The sequence below is a fragment of the Gordionus sp. m RMFG-2023 genome, chromosome 5 (genome assembly GCF_954871325.1).
Source record: "Gordionus sp. m RMFG-2023 chromosome 5, tfGorSpeb1-WG-v2, whole genome shotgun sequence".
Lineage (NCBI taxonomy): Eukaryota > Metazoa > Nematomorpha > Gordioida > Chordodea > Parachordodidae > Gordionus > Gordionus sp. m RMFG-2023.
Genome location: NC_088779.1, coordinates 7496930 through 7513081, shown reverse-complemented (window position 1 = coordinate 7513081; position 16152 = coordinate 7496930). Strand labels below are relative to the sequence as shown.

At 27.7% G+C, this 16152-nt stretch overlaps 1 protein-coding gene across 1 annotated transcript; it reads right to left on the bottom strand.

Moving 5' to 3' along the window:
- Positions 1–1327: 1327 nt before the first annotated feature.
- Positions 1328–15313, bottom strand: LOC135929387 (U4/U6 small nuclear ribonucleoprotein Prp3-like). Its single transcript, XM_065465937.1, has 12 exons — positions 15154–15313; positions 14995–15113; positions 14788–14949; positions 14402–14704; positions 12398–12625; positions 10990–11153; positions 9936–10036; positions 8735–8878; positions 8091–8304; positions 3691–3809; positions 2703–2834; positions 1328–1722 (listed from the first exon to the last, which is right to left on the bottom strand). The coding sequence occupies exons 1-12, from the start codon at positions 15275–15277 to the stop codon at positions 1493–1495; spliced, it is 2040 nt and encodes a 679-aa protein (XP_065322009.1). The 5' UTR covers positions 15278–15313; the 3' UTR covers positions 1328–1492.
- Positions 15314–16152: the final 839 nt, after the last annotated feature.

The following is a 16152-nucleotide window of genomic DNA, read 5'->3' as shown; positions in this document are numbered from 1 at the left end:
ATTATACACGCCATCTCCATAAAAAAAATTGGCGGCGAGCCGGCTCACGCCGATAATCTCAATCGGTGGCTGTTCCGGCGTGAATAAAATTGCCGGTAAGAGCCGGCGGCGAACAGGTCTAGCTATATCCCATTACTTTGAAAATAAAATAATTTATTATAAAAAAAATTGGCTGCTTAAATAATGCAATAAATTCAAAACCGAGCTACAAATTCCTTAAACAGATAAGAAAAGGAAGCATTTTTTTAAAAAAGTAAATGCACAATATTTTTACTTTTAGCTAATTGATATAATTTAATTTTTTTTAAAAAAAAACTAAACTGGTTCCTTGTTCCACAGATCACCACTGTTTATTTATAGGAAATCTCGGAAAAAACCCCAGAAAAATAACCCCGGATTTTTTTTTCGTAATTTTTATTTGGATTATAATGGGTATACTCATATTTATAATGTAGACAAATTAGTATTTTTGAAAAAAATATTATAAAAAAAATATATTAATAAGCTAAATTTCTTTAGACCATATTTCATTATTAAAAGATTATTCATAAGCCCTCCATAAAAAATGCTTAAACAAGATTAAATACTGAAGTTCAAATTGGTACTGGGAAAAAATAACCTACGTAATTACGATATTAAGTAGACTAAATTTGACAAATTTTTTTAATAAGATATATTCTTTTATTGGTAAATCATGATTATGTATATACAAATTTAATAATTATATGGATTGACATAGAATATTAAAGAAAATCGCTCATATAAACTGGCTTTGCACCCCATCACGATATTCCTCGCAAAGTTTCTTTAACCGAATCTGGGTATTATAACTGATTTTGTTTTTGGTGTTAACTATCTACACGCCATTGTTCAAGTTTGGTTTCATCGGTAGCCACCTCGCATTCCATTTTTTTAAAATCAATACCCAGATTGATGGGTGTTTATCCCCAACCAGATTAGAAAAACGATGATTCCAACCTTCGCATTGATTATTTGTGAGTTCTTCATCGGATAGAGGCTCTATGTTCCAATAAATATGGAAAAAAAATAAGTTTTTTTTTCATATTACCATTTATGAGAGTAGCTTATAATCAGTGAAAGTTGTAGAAAAAATTAAAAAAAAACTATTTTGAATAATTTTAAATGATATGACAGCTGATACATTTTTCTTATTCATTTTAATTCTAATTTTGTAATCGATAATTTTTTAATTCGCATTCATAAAATAGGAATCGAATAAATTCGGTTTAGGTAAAGTTCTACCTATGTCCACCCTTGATTATAAATAACAATTTTATTGATTCAATTAATTACACAATATATACATGTACTGGAGAATTTTATAATTTGTTTAATAACGTGAATAAATAATACAGAATACGTTGTACAATTTATCTATGCTTTAAGATTTATATAAACAATATTAAACCCGAATAAAAAAAAGGAACTTTTCAAAATCAAGTTTAGTATTTCAAAATCATCTAAGCAAATCTCAATTGTTAGCCAAATCATCATTATTTTCGAGTAAAGCTCTGCTGAAAGCCAGGTTCCAATATTGTTCTACCCCGTGTTTTGTGAAAGCTTCCCTGGCAAATGGTTCCGAGGGGAAAATTTTGAACGTGAGAGGACCAAAACTGCGTCTTTTAACGATCCCCTCCCAAATTAGATCGCAGCGATTCAAATTATTTTCTAAATTTTGGGTAGTATCTGTGGTTGACTGGGCTAAAGATGAGATAATAATGAATTATTGTGGGCTTGTAGAGGATAGGATAAAAGTTATTTTAGGGCTCGATAACCAAAAAAATTTGAAACTTTTGTTTTGGGTTTTCAAAATATGGCTTGTTTTGAGTTTTATCAAATTTTGTTTTACTAATGTTAGAAATATTAAAATCTGTGCAAGGTTTGATATGAAAATTAAAAAAAACATTATTTTGGTTATATCTTTTGTTTTTAAAAAAAGGTTGCAATTATGGCTTACCCGAATTCTTTATTTTCTCGAGCCCTAAAAGCCACTAACCAATACAGGAAAAACATATTAATTACATTATTTTAAATTCTAATATTAATATTTATGAAATGATAATTAGGCCAGGGCTGATCAGACAATTTTGGGCAGAAAGCATGTGCAAAATATTTGTATAGACCAGGCCAAAGTTTTGAAAATATTTTTATAGTTGATAATTAGGCAAATTTATGTAGTTTTCCTTACATAAAAAAATATTATGGACGAGACAACTTACAAAGTTTATTTTATGGAGCAGGTAGGAATTATGGGCTAGGCAAAACCTGATTTAAAAATTTCCAAGGGCTGATTTAAACTGGCCCGTGTCGACCTTAGCTTGATACGTTATTAGTAAATTCATAATCGAATAATTAGATCTTTGTCAGAGGCTATGGTTACTACCATAAATTACTTATTTTTTTAAAAGAGCGATAAATTCAAATAACAATGCTGCATTTATAGTAGCACGATCCTCAAGCGATGCAAAATTAATAGTTAGTGAAATCACAGCTGATTCATTATCAATACCTTTTGAAATATAGGTAAACACTGTCGCAATTCCAATATTTCATTGAGTATTTATGAATTAAACCTATTAGCTTGATTATACACATTAACGAAAAACTTCATGGCGCTTCAACGAATCAACTTAATATAAATGCAGCTTAAAGACTGGGCAATAAAAAAATGATATAATTACCTTTTGAAGAATCCTGACCTCCTGATACAAAAAAAGTGGAAGGGTTATTAGAAACGTAAGAAGGTAATTTGTCATCTCCCCATTTGATACGATCGAGGACCAAATGCTTGAACTTGCGTATCTGTTTAGGACCTATTACATTTTTAATTTATGAGTTGTTTAAAAGTAGATGAAAATTTAAAATAAATTAATTTCAAATGTTTAAGTTTTACCTAAATAGTGTTGTTAGTAATAATGCTAATGGGGTTGTGTCTAAATTTTAGATATCATAATTCATATTGCAAATTAATTTACTGTTTAAGATAAACTGCTTAAATTTGTACATTAATAATATTCCGAAAAATAGATCAAAATAATTCGATTTGAAAAAAACTAGTTATTTGAATAATTTGTCGAATAAGTCCTCATTTATAGTAAACACTATTTGTACAAGCGGTACCGTATTTATAAATCAGTCCAATATATATGAAACGAAACGATGAAAACGCTTAAAATTTGAAAAACATGTTGCGAATTATTATCGCTGTAGAGAATTAGATGTGATGTAGATAGCGTTAAATACCGCACCGCTTGAATAAATAGGGTTTACTATAAATGAGGTGTAGGAGATATAATTCGATTCGTTCTAGTATAGGCCTACTTTTAGACATAGTAAAATAAACTGATCCAGGAGAATTTGATATTAAATTAACTCTAGTTAACTTCTCAAATAAACTTATAAAACAAAACTGTCATATTCAAATTGGAAAAATAAAATATTTGGAATCTTATTTTATAATAATTCCCTCGATTACAGAATAAATGATATATAAATATGATAGGTGTCGCAAAACAAATTATTCGGGATATAATATAAATAATTTAAAAAATCATGTGAAAAAACATAAACCATTTAATACTATTTAAGAAATTCCCGCTTTAACCTTATAAGGAGATTCTAAGCATTCTTTTACAAATGACATTTTGATGAAATTAAAATTAATTTAACCTCCTTCAACGACTATAACGTTAACGTCTTTATAAAGCGCGACAAATCCCGTCATAAACATCTGGTTTGCATTCGCTTCCACTTTAAATTTCTTGGCAGGGTTATGTAAACTTTTGACGCTTTGTTGTATATTAAAAAATATAGGATAAATTAATTAATTCAAATACGTGGATAACTGATTTTATCCAGAGTTTGGATCCTCACACTAAAAAAATGATTCCAATTCTAAATATTTTTAAAAAGGCGGTTCCTTAAAAATTCTTAAGAAGTTCGTGTTCTTATATTTGTTCCAGTCCAAAGTGGACTAGTTGCGCCCCCAATTCGGATGAAAGAATATGCGATCAATTTATTAACGAAATTAAAATACAGGTTAATTTAATTTATAATTTCAGAACCAATTTTTAAAGCAGTTTCTTCTATTGTTTCTACTTTATAATTTTTTGGTAGTAAATTGGTTTCCAACTAGGCTTATGAATCATTGACTAATTTATTATTTGTAATTAGGATAAATCGAAAAGAATAGTAAATTATTCGATTTGTTGAAGTAATCGAAAATAGGCCTAGCTTGATTCCAACTGAAGCAGTTGATGCACCTTGTCAATCAGTAGTGTTGTTGTGGGTGAGGGCAGTGGGGCTCAAGTTCCCTTGTTTTTTTTAAAAATATCTTAAAAACAGGTCATTTTCAAGGATATTAGTAAAAAAATTGAGCCCACTGAGATTGTAAAGGATAGTAACGCCACTGTTGTTAATCATATCACCTGCTGTTAGATTAACAATTGAAATGACAAATGTTTAATTTAACTTAAATATCATTAATATTTCAAGTAATCTGAATAATTCTTCAAATATCTTGATTAGAATAAAACGAATATCTAGTACCCTTATAAGGTGATCGGGGGAACCACCAATACCAATTATTTCGAATTAGTATATTATATAGCTTAGTTTAGAGATTATCCTTTCTCTTTATATTTAAAAAATATATCCGACGAGACTGGATTCTTTCATTAAATCCGTAATCCTAGACTTTATAATTGAGGGGAGGAAATTTACAACAAGCGCTGCATCTAGTGATATGACTGCCCCAAAGAAACAACCAAAACAACAACGATAAAAAAAACGATACAAATCCTAGTACTTTCAGATTAACTATATTGAAGTTTTGATATAATGGAGAAGTTGATGACAATTTCCTTTCTTTACAAATCCAAAGAATATTGATTCTCTATTAAACTCAACCCTAACCCAACAGTCCACTTCTGAACTAAATAACCAAAAGCCCTTTTTAGGGCGGGTCCACACCCCTCTTGGCATTCTTGGGCCGGAAGGTGTATCGCCAACTCTGCAACTGACAGCACTGTAATTCATCAAACTCGCCAAAACTCAGAATAGAAAGGTGTGATATAGAGAACCAACCATGAACATGTTGTCTCGAGATCGAATCGATTGCCATCACTCAATTCTTCCTCACTGTTAACCATCAATACAAGGTAATCTGCATATACCATGGATGTTCTTCACTCTCTAACCACGATATCCAATACTTAGATAAATAATATAGAACACAGCGTGGATCCCTGAAGAAGTCCTAACTTCACTTCAAAGCTTTCACTATCTCCATAATCTGTCGGTACTATCTAGTAACCTCGTGTGGCACCCTGTTAAAAGTCTTCTCAAAATCCACAAACCAGGGCTGAGAACCCAAACCTTCGTTATTTCGCTCAACCAAAACCCTTTTTTAAAATTTAGGGTTCAGGGTCCAATCTTTTTTTTTAATTTTTAAAAAATTTATTTTAAATTTTACGTTTAAAATAATAAAATATATAAAAAAAACATATAATTAAGGATTTTCATTTATAAATGATTTCTTATTAAAAAAGAATTCCCATTTAAAACAAATTTTTTTATTCAAAAAAATATTAATTTAAAAATAACATTTTTTGATCATTTTTGTTATATTTAAGAGTCGGCTATTTTTCGTAAAAATTTTTAAATTATACCCAGCAAAGCAGATTTTAAAAGTTTTTTTTATAAATGGTGATAATATATAATAATATCTATTTTAGGATATTGTTGATTGTGGATTATTAAATTGATAGTATAAATTGATAGTAAGACAAAAAAAAAAGTACAAAATCAGGTAGTAATATTTTAAAGAATATAAGTTGCAAATCAAATATAATTTAGATTAAATAAGTGCAATTAAAAATATATATAAAAATGGTGGCTATTTATTTTCAAGGTAAATTTAATACTCAATATATATTTCGTAGAATATGTCAAATCTAAATTATAATTAAAATAAGGCAACATCTGTTAGATATTTGTAATTGCAAATTTAGTTTAGATAGTTTTATTTAAATTTTGTTAAAAAAATCGAATATTAAATTATAATATATTAAATATAACATGGATAAAATTAAATAAGTGCAATAAAAAATATATAAATGGTGGCTATTTATAGAGTAAATTTAATAATCAAATAATTATTCCTAGAATACATGATATCTAAATCAGAGATCTGCAGGCCCGGCCTTAAATCAGGCCCGTTTTTAATTTTTTTAAATATATCCGGGCCGGGTCTAAAAAAATTTTTTAAAAAATATCCGGGCGGCTGGGCGGTATATTTTAAAACCAAATATTTTAAATCACCATAACTATAGCTATAAAAATCAAAAATAAATATAATATATATTTAAAAAAATCCGGGCGGGCCTGAATATATAAAACCCGGGAGAGGCCCGGCCGAAAAAAATTTTTGAAAAAAAAATCCGGGCCGAGCTGTGCAAATGGTACCTCTGCAGCTTTCTGATCTAAATTATAATTAAATAAAGGCAAAATCTGCGACCTATTTTGTAATTACAAATTAGGCTTAGATTTTGAATTTAAATAATTTGTTAAAAAATTAAATTTGTTAATGAAAATCAAGGATTTATTAGTCGAATAATTCAAATTTAATGATAAGGGAGATTCTGCTTGTAGAATATGTGAGTATTAGTAGATAGTCATAATAGCATATAGACATATTAAAAGAAATCACTCGAAACAATTCGATAAGTATTTAGGTGAAAAAAACGAAAATCATAATAACTTAGACAAAAACTTCGATTACTACCAAATTTGATATAAAAAAAAATAATATTAATAAAATTGAAATTGTAAAAAATCCATTCATATTTCGATGTTATTGGGTCGAGATGGGGACCGTTAATGGCCGCCCTTTTTCAATAATTGAAGACTCAGGGTTTGAAAAATTTATTGACCCTATTACTTAAGTCCTGGTGTGTCCACTAATCGTTATACAGAGACTTGATTGCAGATGATTTTAAAAATAGTAAGAAAAATTAAAAGAGAAACAAAAAATAAATTAGTTTGTTTAAAAAATTGATTCTGCTAAAACAAATAGATAGAAATCTGGGAATAAATATTTAGTATGTTATAGGTAATATTATCGTATTAAGAAATTTGGCGATGAAAGAAATAGATACAGGAGATAATACTAAAAAAATGATTTGAGACCCTGAATAAATTTGAAGATTATTAAATGAATCAGAGCAAGGGGAGAATTGGGATGAAGATGATATAATAAATGAAGAAATAGCAGATATATTTAACTCCAAAAGTTTATAGCATTAGATGTGCAGCATACAATCACAGTTAGTCATTAATGAATTTTTAAAGACAAAGTTATACGAAATCGATTATTGACCTAGCAAGGGAAGTGATAAAATTTTTAAAAACTCCAACGATCGTTAGAATCTTGAAATCACTGAAAAAACCTATGACAATAATTGATTATACAATATTCATCGGTTTACGATATGCTGGATCAATCTTAATGACGATATTTTAGAAGATATTATGATAATTCGCCTAAATAAAATTTTAATTTTTCTCACTATTTTTTTAGACTCATCTGCAATCAAGTCCCTAATTTTATAAAAATTAGTGGACACACCCAGGCCTTTATAGGGTCAATAAATTTTTTAAACCCTGAGTCTTCAATTATTGAAAAAGGGCGGCCATTATCACCATCTCAACCAAATGACATCGAAATATGAATAGATTTTTTTGTACAATTTCAATTTTATTAATAATATCTTTTTTTAATAACAGATTTGGTAGTAATCGAGGTTTTAATCGAAGTTTCTATGATTTTCGTTTTCTATACTCATCGAATTGTTTGAAGTGATTCTTCTTAATATGTCTCTAAATTGCTGTAAAACAATGGTCTTCCTTGGTATATTTTCTCCTAACGCATAATGAACACATTGGATATTATTAGTGGTTCTTGGCTGATTTAGCAAACCCAACTACGCTCTTATTCACGAATAAAAGAATTCCATAAAATTTCTCAAAAAATAGACAAAAATTTGATATAATATTTTAAAAAAACTAACCGAAAAACGGCCACGTGAACTTCGTCACTAGTGTCCTCCTTAATCTTCCGTTCCTTTTTAGCCCTCCTTTCGTCTGGGGTAAGTTTGCGCTCGGCATTAGCATCTTCGTGAGTTTTGGCGCGTTTCGCCATCTGGGCTCGTACGTGGCCCTCTATCTTGGTCGGATCTAAGATTGCCTCCTTGCCCAGGACGCGCATCAGATTTGTTATTTTTACTGATACATTTTGAAGGGTATTGATTTTTTTTATTTATAATGAAATAAATAAATAAATTAAAATTTTAGTTTTCTATCGTCTGCTTTACTAGTTGTTGTTAATTCCGAAAAATTCCCATATTTTAGCTTATTATATACAATATATTTAAAAAATTAGTTTGCTCTAGTATGGCTTTATAGTGCAACCTAATTGAAGCATTTTGCAAATTGAAAATTTGTAAACGTCAATAAAAAAAAAGCAAGCTGGTTTGCCTTTTTTTTAAAACGCTCAAAATTCGATTTAATGATATTAATTGACATTTATAATATAACGGGTGGAATTTAATTAACTACGCAAAATGACAGAAACAGATAGGTACATAAATTAAAATTGCTATTATTATTTACGACAATATCTCGATTAAAATATATTAATAAAATATTATAATACATTTAGGCTCAGGAGGTGGCTCGAGACCTAGCCTAATCTTTTCCTGTTTTTCTAACCAAATTTCTCTCCTATTCTGGCGTCTTAACTTTTTCCTTTCCTTCTTCGTCAGCAGAACCACGATTTCCGTGTTATACTTTTTCATTCCTAAATTTTAAGTCAATGAAATGACGTCATTTTATTTTAACTAATATTTTTAAAAAAAGGCTAACTCAATATTTTAGGCCGAAAAAGATGGCCCCTCGAAATTTCGCTAATAGATGTCTAAACCTTTGTGCCATCTATGTGCAAAACCTTAAGACTGGCGTAATATTTTTCTAGATAAACTATTGAATTAGCCGTTTTTAAAAATCGGCTTCAAATCCAGCCGTTTAACACTACTGATGTTACGAAAAGGAATATAAAAAATGAACCAATCCAAATATATATTTTTTTAAACAAGACAAGAAATATTTTTATACTAGTATTTATTTATTCTACGTAAATCAACCATCATGAGTTAGGATATCCACATTTATATGTGTTAGCATTCCATGTGTTATTTTATCAACTTGGAATCATTTTTTGAGCACACTTTTTTAAATTTTTTTAAAAAATATGATCATGAGAGATCAGGCGCGTATGCAGGAATTCAATATATTGCAACTAAAAATTTTTTTAGAATTATTCTAGAAGTTATTTAAGAATATCTTAAGTTTCAGAAAATTAGGACCAGTGACTATAAAATATTGACAATTTATAATACACAAATTTAAATATAAATAAATCTCTGATGTGGTATTAAATAAGTATATAAACGGTTTATGAATCAGAATAAAATAAATACCTCGGAAAAAAAAAATATATAAATTTTTTTAAGCATTTAAAATTTGATATTTTTTTTTAAAAAAGGGAAATGTTAAATAATTAAGAATATTTAAAATATTTTATGAATAAATTTAGAATATTTACAAATTATTTCAAATAATAATATATTTGTAAGGGTAATTAGAAAGAATAATATCGATAGAAAATATATCTACTTTATTCATTTTCGATTCGAAATTTTGAATCAGATAATTTTTCCATTCGCATTAGTGTAACACGAATCGAATAATTAGTATTAGGTATATCCTCAAGTAACCATTAAATAATATATCAAATATTTTAAAAATAAAATTAGAAACCTTTATAATTTTTCGAGATAAATGAATATAGAAGTTACTTTGTCTTTTCATCTGCATGGGGTGTTGAATCAAGTTGGTAATGCGGTTCTGTTCTAAGCAGCCAAAGCTAAAATTTTGGAAAGGCAAGATGCTATCATAGCTGTAGGCGAAAAAAAATATTGCAAGATTTTATAAAAAGGTCAATGAAGTTCAATTTTTTATAAAAAGGTCAATGAAGTTCAATTTTTTATAAAAAACGATTAGTTTCATACGCTTTTTATCAATAACCATCAACTCTATTTAATAAAAAAATAAAACAGGATTCTTTCCATTCAAGGGTCTAAATTCTTATCCCTGAAAGATTTTTTTTCACCCGTGGCAGATAATAGAAGCATTCGATTCTTGTAAAGAATAATTGCTTTTTTTTAATTAACCATATAAGGTATTATTTAATTTTAATTCTATAGATTACTATAGAATGCTTCAATTTAATAAAAACCCAGAATTTTTTTAAAATAAAGTTAACCAATCACGGGTGCTTTAAAATCTTACCAATTATATCAGGTAGAGATCTGTAAGGCCCATACCCGGCCCGAGCTGGGTCTATTTATTAAAAAAGTTCGGGTCGGGGCAGGGTCTAAATTTTTTAAATATAGTATCATTAGATTTTGTCGAATAAATTGATATATTTCGAAATTCTAGCAAGAAGCAAGGCGCTAATATTTGTTATTCGTAGTTAAATTCTGGCAGGGGCGGACTAATTTTTATTTTGGATCGGGCTTTTTGGGACAAGTAAATAAAAAATTCTATGTCGGATAGAGCTGAGCAAAACATTTTTTTTAAAAAATTCAGGCCTGGCCGGGCTTAAAAAATTTGGCCAAATGCACATCACCAATAACAGGCATTCCTAACAGATTTTAATTAGCATGATATACCTTCTATTCTATTATATCTATAAAGATAAACCTATAGTAAAAAAGGTTTTTTATAATATGTCCTAAACCGGATTTGTTATGTCTCTACTAAGATATTATCTTGCTAGCAAAGTAGCATTCCTACCCTCATATTCTAATATATGAATCTAAAAATTTGTTTTTTTAAATAAGAATTAACTTTTCACGTTTGAGCAGCATAGAATCCCACCATTCGCATTGAGGTATATCCTTGGTAGAACCGGGGTCCTTTTTGGGGATCATGAGAGCCAATTTAGCGGCAGATATTATGCCGGTTTTTTTGACGGCCTGGGATATCTCATTTTGGAGTTGTTCTAATCTAGCCTTGATTTCAATTTGGTATTAGAAAATTTTGATTATAGTTACATCGTATCAAAAAAATCAAATTCTCTTTCCAATTACTATTTCCAAGTTACTAGTTACATTTTGGTGAAAAAAAATAACTGCAACTCGTTACTTTGGAAAAATATAACCAATAACGGTAGCTAATAACTTTTAAAAATGTAACGAAAAAATTAGCCAGTTACTTTTTAAGATATATTATATAAATTATTCAATATCTTTTACAACGACGATTTCCAAAATTCAAAATTACTGTTTATTAAATACAATGTCTCATTTACATGAAGAACTCCCTTAAAAAAAACTTACCAGCCTTATAGACGAAAATAAAACTTTAAAAACAGTTTATCATCAATAAAGTCATACTAAAAATTTTTATGGAAAATAATATTATGTTGTTGTTATTTATAATTTTTCGGTAAAAATAAATATTGACATATATTTTTTTCGCAGATTCAAATATATATTACAATGCGTCCATAGGCCAATTTCTATAAAAAAATAAATAATTCTTAGATAATTTAAGGTAGAACGATTTTTGATACATTACTAATGAATACTATTTTTTAGCTTTAATATGTTTAAAAAATATATATGTACATACGTTTGGAAAGCAAATAAAAACCTTTCTAAAAAACGAATAAAGAGAACAAAAGGGACGCTAACCCAAATAAGTATCAGGAATTAAAAATTGTATGGTTAGCCATTTTGAAATTTATGAACAACCACTCGAACCAGGGGTAATATGGACCCAGGCGAGTTCAGAACCCTATAAGAAAATAGGTTTCGAGTTCATAATATCAACACTTCCATTAAATAGAATTAAATTCCTGAACCCTATTTAGGTTTACATATCTGAAAAACCCAAACAAATTAATAATACGTTTTTTTTAAAAAAATATAAGTAAAACGCTTAATTTTTTCAAAACAAAATAATTAATTTAGAAATGAATTGTAAAGTAGAATATTTCATTAAAAATATTCTTTTTTTTTAGCTCAGTTAATTTTGGTAAAGAAAAAAAAATGATTTTCAATTTAACAATAATAATTTATATAATTAAGTTTCTACTAAAAAACAAAGTCATATTATTTTCATTTATGCATTTAAAGAAAGAAAAAAGATAGAAACTGAGTCAACTTAGAAATAAAAATATTTTGCACAAGATAAGCTGCTCAGACCTCTTCACCTGCAAATTTCTTATATATGTAAAAAATATATAACAAACTTTAGCTCTAAGCTTTTGGGCCATTTGTTCGAATTTTCCTTTTTCGTAAAACTTGAAAGCTTTGGCTCTTGTATGTCTAGCATTTCTTGAAGTTGGACCACTGGTTCCACTAGGACCTGCTATGGGAAGGCGAGGGTCAAAAAATTTGCCTAATGTATTCACTTCATCAGTCGGTTTCTCTTGAATAGCAATTTTAAACTCTTCTCTCTTTCTGGCCCTTATGTTGGCCTATTAGTAATGTTAAAAAAATATATTATTAGGATTAATATGATATATTTATGTTTGGAATGTAAAATTAATATTAATAGAATAATGATTATAAACAAAATGGTGAATATAAAAAAATTAAAATTAGGTAGCAATTCATTATAATCAGAGATGAACCAATAGCACATCTTGAATGCCAATATCGCAAATGCTGATATATAGCATTGGCCAATACCAAATTTTTTTTTAAAATTAAATATTAGAGGTGTAATACAATACCGTTTATTAGAGGCCAGTCCAAACTGATCTATTCAATAATCACTAATCTGATTTTATTTGTTATACATATTATATATTTAATACATTTTATTTTTCAAGTCCATCTAGATACCACAGCTATAACATTTTACTTTAAAACAATACTACACTACGATCAAATTTTAATTAAACCTATCATTCAATATTAAGTATTTTAAAATAGTAAAATGATCCTTTTTTCGTTATGAAAGTTTTCTTATTGTGTAAAAAGTAGAGAATAACACTAATTTATTTGTGATCAATATAAAATATACCTGCAAAAATATGAAACGAATATTTGCATTATCTGTATTCGATTCATATTTTGGAAGCAAATAATTTTATTATTCGATTTGATTCGTCGAAAATTAAATTTTTAAAAAATATTTTCAAAAATGAAAAAATTGGTTATTAAAAGTGATTGTGGGATAAAAAACTTTAAAAAAAATAAAAAGTTTTGCAAGTAACATGATAAAAACTTAAGAATTTTTTTGAACATTTACAAAATTTCTGAATAATTTAAAATTATATGAATATTTCATGTCATCTTAATGTATTAAAATTTAAGGAGACTATTTAGACTAATGTTAATTTTTTTGACAAATATCAGATTCTAACTCGTGATAGTCCATCTCACAAGCGAATGCTTTGCGGAGCTTTTACGTGTTTAATTATTTTGTATTGTATAAAAAACATGATTATAATATAAATCAAGGGGAAATTTTTTTTATAAAAAAGGGACTTTCAAAATTGGCTATCTATATAGAATAGAATAATATCTTTAATTTAGTCAAGATAAAGTAAATATCAATTAATGTAATACTTGATGGATGCCATGGCTCAGGTAAGATTTTTATTATAAAATTGAAAATGAATTTAAAAATTTTATCAATATAATAGCCATACCAATTTTAAGAAAATGAATATATTTTGGTTATCCTGATTAATGTTTCTTTTATGTTTTTAATTGAATTTTATTCATTTACTATAAAGAGCAGAGACCTGGAGACTCTGCCTTAAGCCTGGGTGCATGGACCGGGTATTTTTTTAAAAAATATATTCCAGCCACGATCTAAAAAATTTTTTTTAAAAAATAATTGGGCCAGGATTAAAAAAATATTTACCTGGGCCAGGCCAAATATTTTAAATCGCCATTATTATTTATAAAAATTAAAAATATATATTTAAAAATTATGTATCATGAAACAATATATCACTTGACAATCATATTTCCTATTTTCATTTATTTGATTCTTAGGAAATTGTTTCTAGTGCAAGATTCTATCAAATTAAAAGCAATAAAACTCAATTATATAACACACTTTTTAAGATAAAAATTTATTTTTGATAAGTATCATTTTCTCTCTCTTTCTCTGTCCTAAATTTAGACAATTATGTAAGTTGCCAGGGAGATATTACAAATGACTGATATATATATTGGTTAAAATAAAAGTATTGGTGCATCTCTGATTAAAATATTAAATTATAATTGATTTAAACCTTCAGAGTTGGCATAGGTTGTGCTATTTGTATAGTTTTACCACTTGAGTCAACAGTCCTTCCATATTCATCTAAGATGAGAGGTGTAGGTTTGGTATTGGTGGCCTGCATGTTTACATCTAAATTGGTGTTTTCCATGGCAGTGGATAAAATAGGTTTAGTAGCAAATGCAGACTGAATTCTGGCATGAAGCTCAGCAGCTTTTAAAGCTTTTTCTGCATCACTCAGATTGAGAGCTCTATTGCTTGATGTTAAGGGAGTCACATTATTATTAGTGGTTACACTATTGCCCATATTTTGTTGCTATAAGTAATAATTTAATGAATATGAAAAATTATCAAACAAATATAATTTATACATATAATAATATCAAATAAGAAATTAACTAGTAATTGAAGCTGTTGTTTTCTAGCTTCAATATTTTTTTGAGCATTTGCCATAATTTCCTTAATTTGATCTTCATTCATAATTGTATTGGAAAGTAGGGATTGTTTTGCTTCATTATCTAAAGCATCGATTATATCTTTTTGAGATAGTTCTTCATCCAGCTGCAAAAAAATATGTTAAGAAATAAAAGTTCATAAAAATTATACTTTCTGACGTTTACTAGGTTTAAATGCAGGATCAAATAATTTAGAATCAGACATCATATTAAATATCTTATTGGCTAGCTTCAGGGCTTTGCCTTCATCCAAAAACGTGGTAAGCTTTTCTATTATACATTTAATATAATCTAAAAATTGAATTAAAACTTGAAGTCTCATATTTATCTAGGCCATTATTTATACAATTAATAATTGCTTTTCCGAGAGCTGGCTCATCAAAGCCAATAAACTTATGAACAGTTTTATCAACATAATATTTTAAATCTTCCATTTGATAATTTTTGTTTCGAATAAATGTTACACAACCTGTCAGAAAAATCAAATTTGACAAGGTGATTGCATATAGATATATGTTTATTCCATATATTTTATTCGATAGAAATTACATGACAGCAGTATATTGCTCTAAAATTTGACGGGAGGGGGTTAGGGCTATAATTTATATATTATGAAAAAAGATGATATATACAAAATCGATTTTCTAAATTAAGAATATGAATGAATATTATTTTTATTACATTTTATATAAAATGTCATTAATAACACCGATATCTTTTAAAATTTATATGTATATAAACATAAATTAAAAACTTTTTGATAAATCTTTCATATATTTTCGTAAGATTATATTTTTTTTTTGAAAAAATTTCATACGCACCGCAATGACTCCTTTCCCATATTCTGAATATTTATTGATTTTAAATTTTCATAATATTACTAAATGTCCCGATTTGAATCAGTTTTTTTAATAACCCCCCGATTAAGATTTTTGTCTGAATCTCCATAAACGGGGGGGGGGGTAGGAACAGTTGGCATTCAATTATTTATTTAGGGGGGGGGGGGTAGGGGTTATAAAACTTTAGGGGGGTAGGATAAATTTTTTGAGTGGTTATCTACAAAATTTTTAGATGAAATAGAACAAAATATGCTGCTGTAAAAATTAATACTTTTATTATAGACTTATTTTAATACAATGATATTGCTAATCATCGACCAAATAAATATATATATATTTATTAACAATCTGAAGAAGAAGTCTTCGGAACACTTGATTCTAAAATAGAGAATGTTTAAAAATGTTCATTTTATTTATATATCTTATGGTTTATATAATATTTTTACAAACTAAAATTAGAATATAAAATT

Bases quoted from the DNA above. Each gene is read 5' to 3' on its own strand.
- LOC135929387 (XM_065465937.1), bottom strand. From the start codon at position 15,277: ATGGAAGATTTAAAATATTATGTTGATAAAACTGTTCATAAGTTTATT. The intron at 14,950-14,994 runs GTATAATTTTTA...ATTTTTTTGCAG, and splicing joins AACCTAGTAAACGTCAGAAA to CTGGATGAAGAACTATCTCA. The intron at 2,835-3,690 runs GTTAAATTAATT...AAAATGTAATAG, and splicing joins CGTTATAGTCGTTGAAGGAG to GTCCTAAACAGATACGCAAG.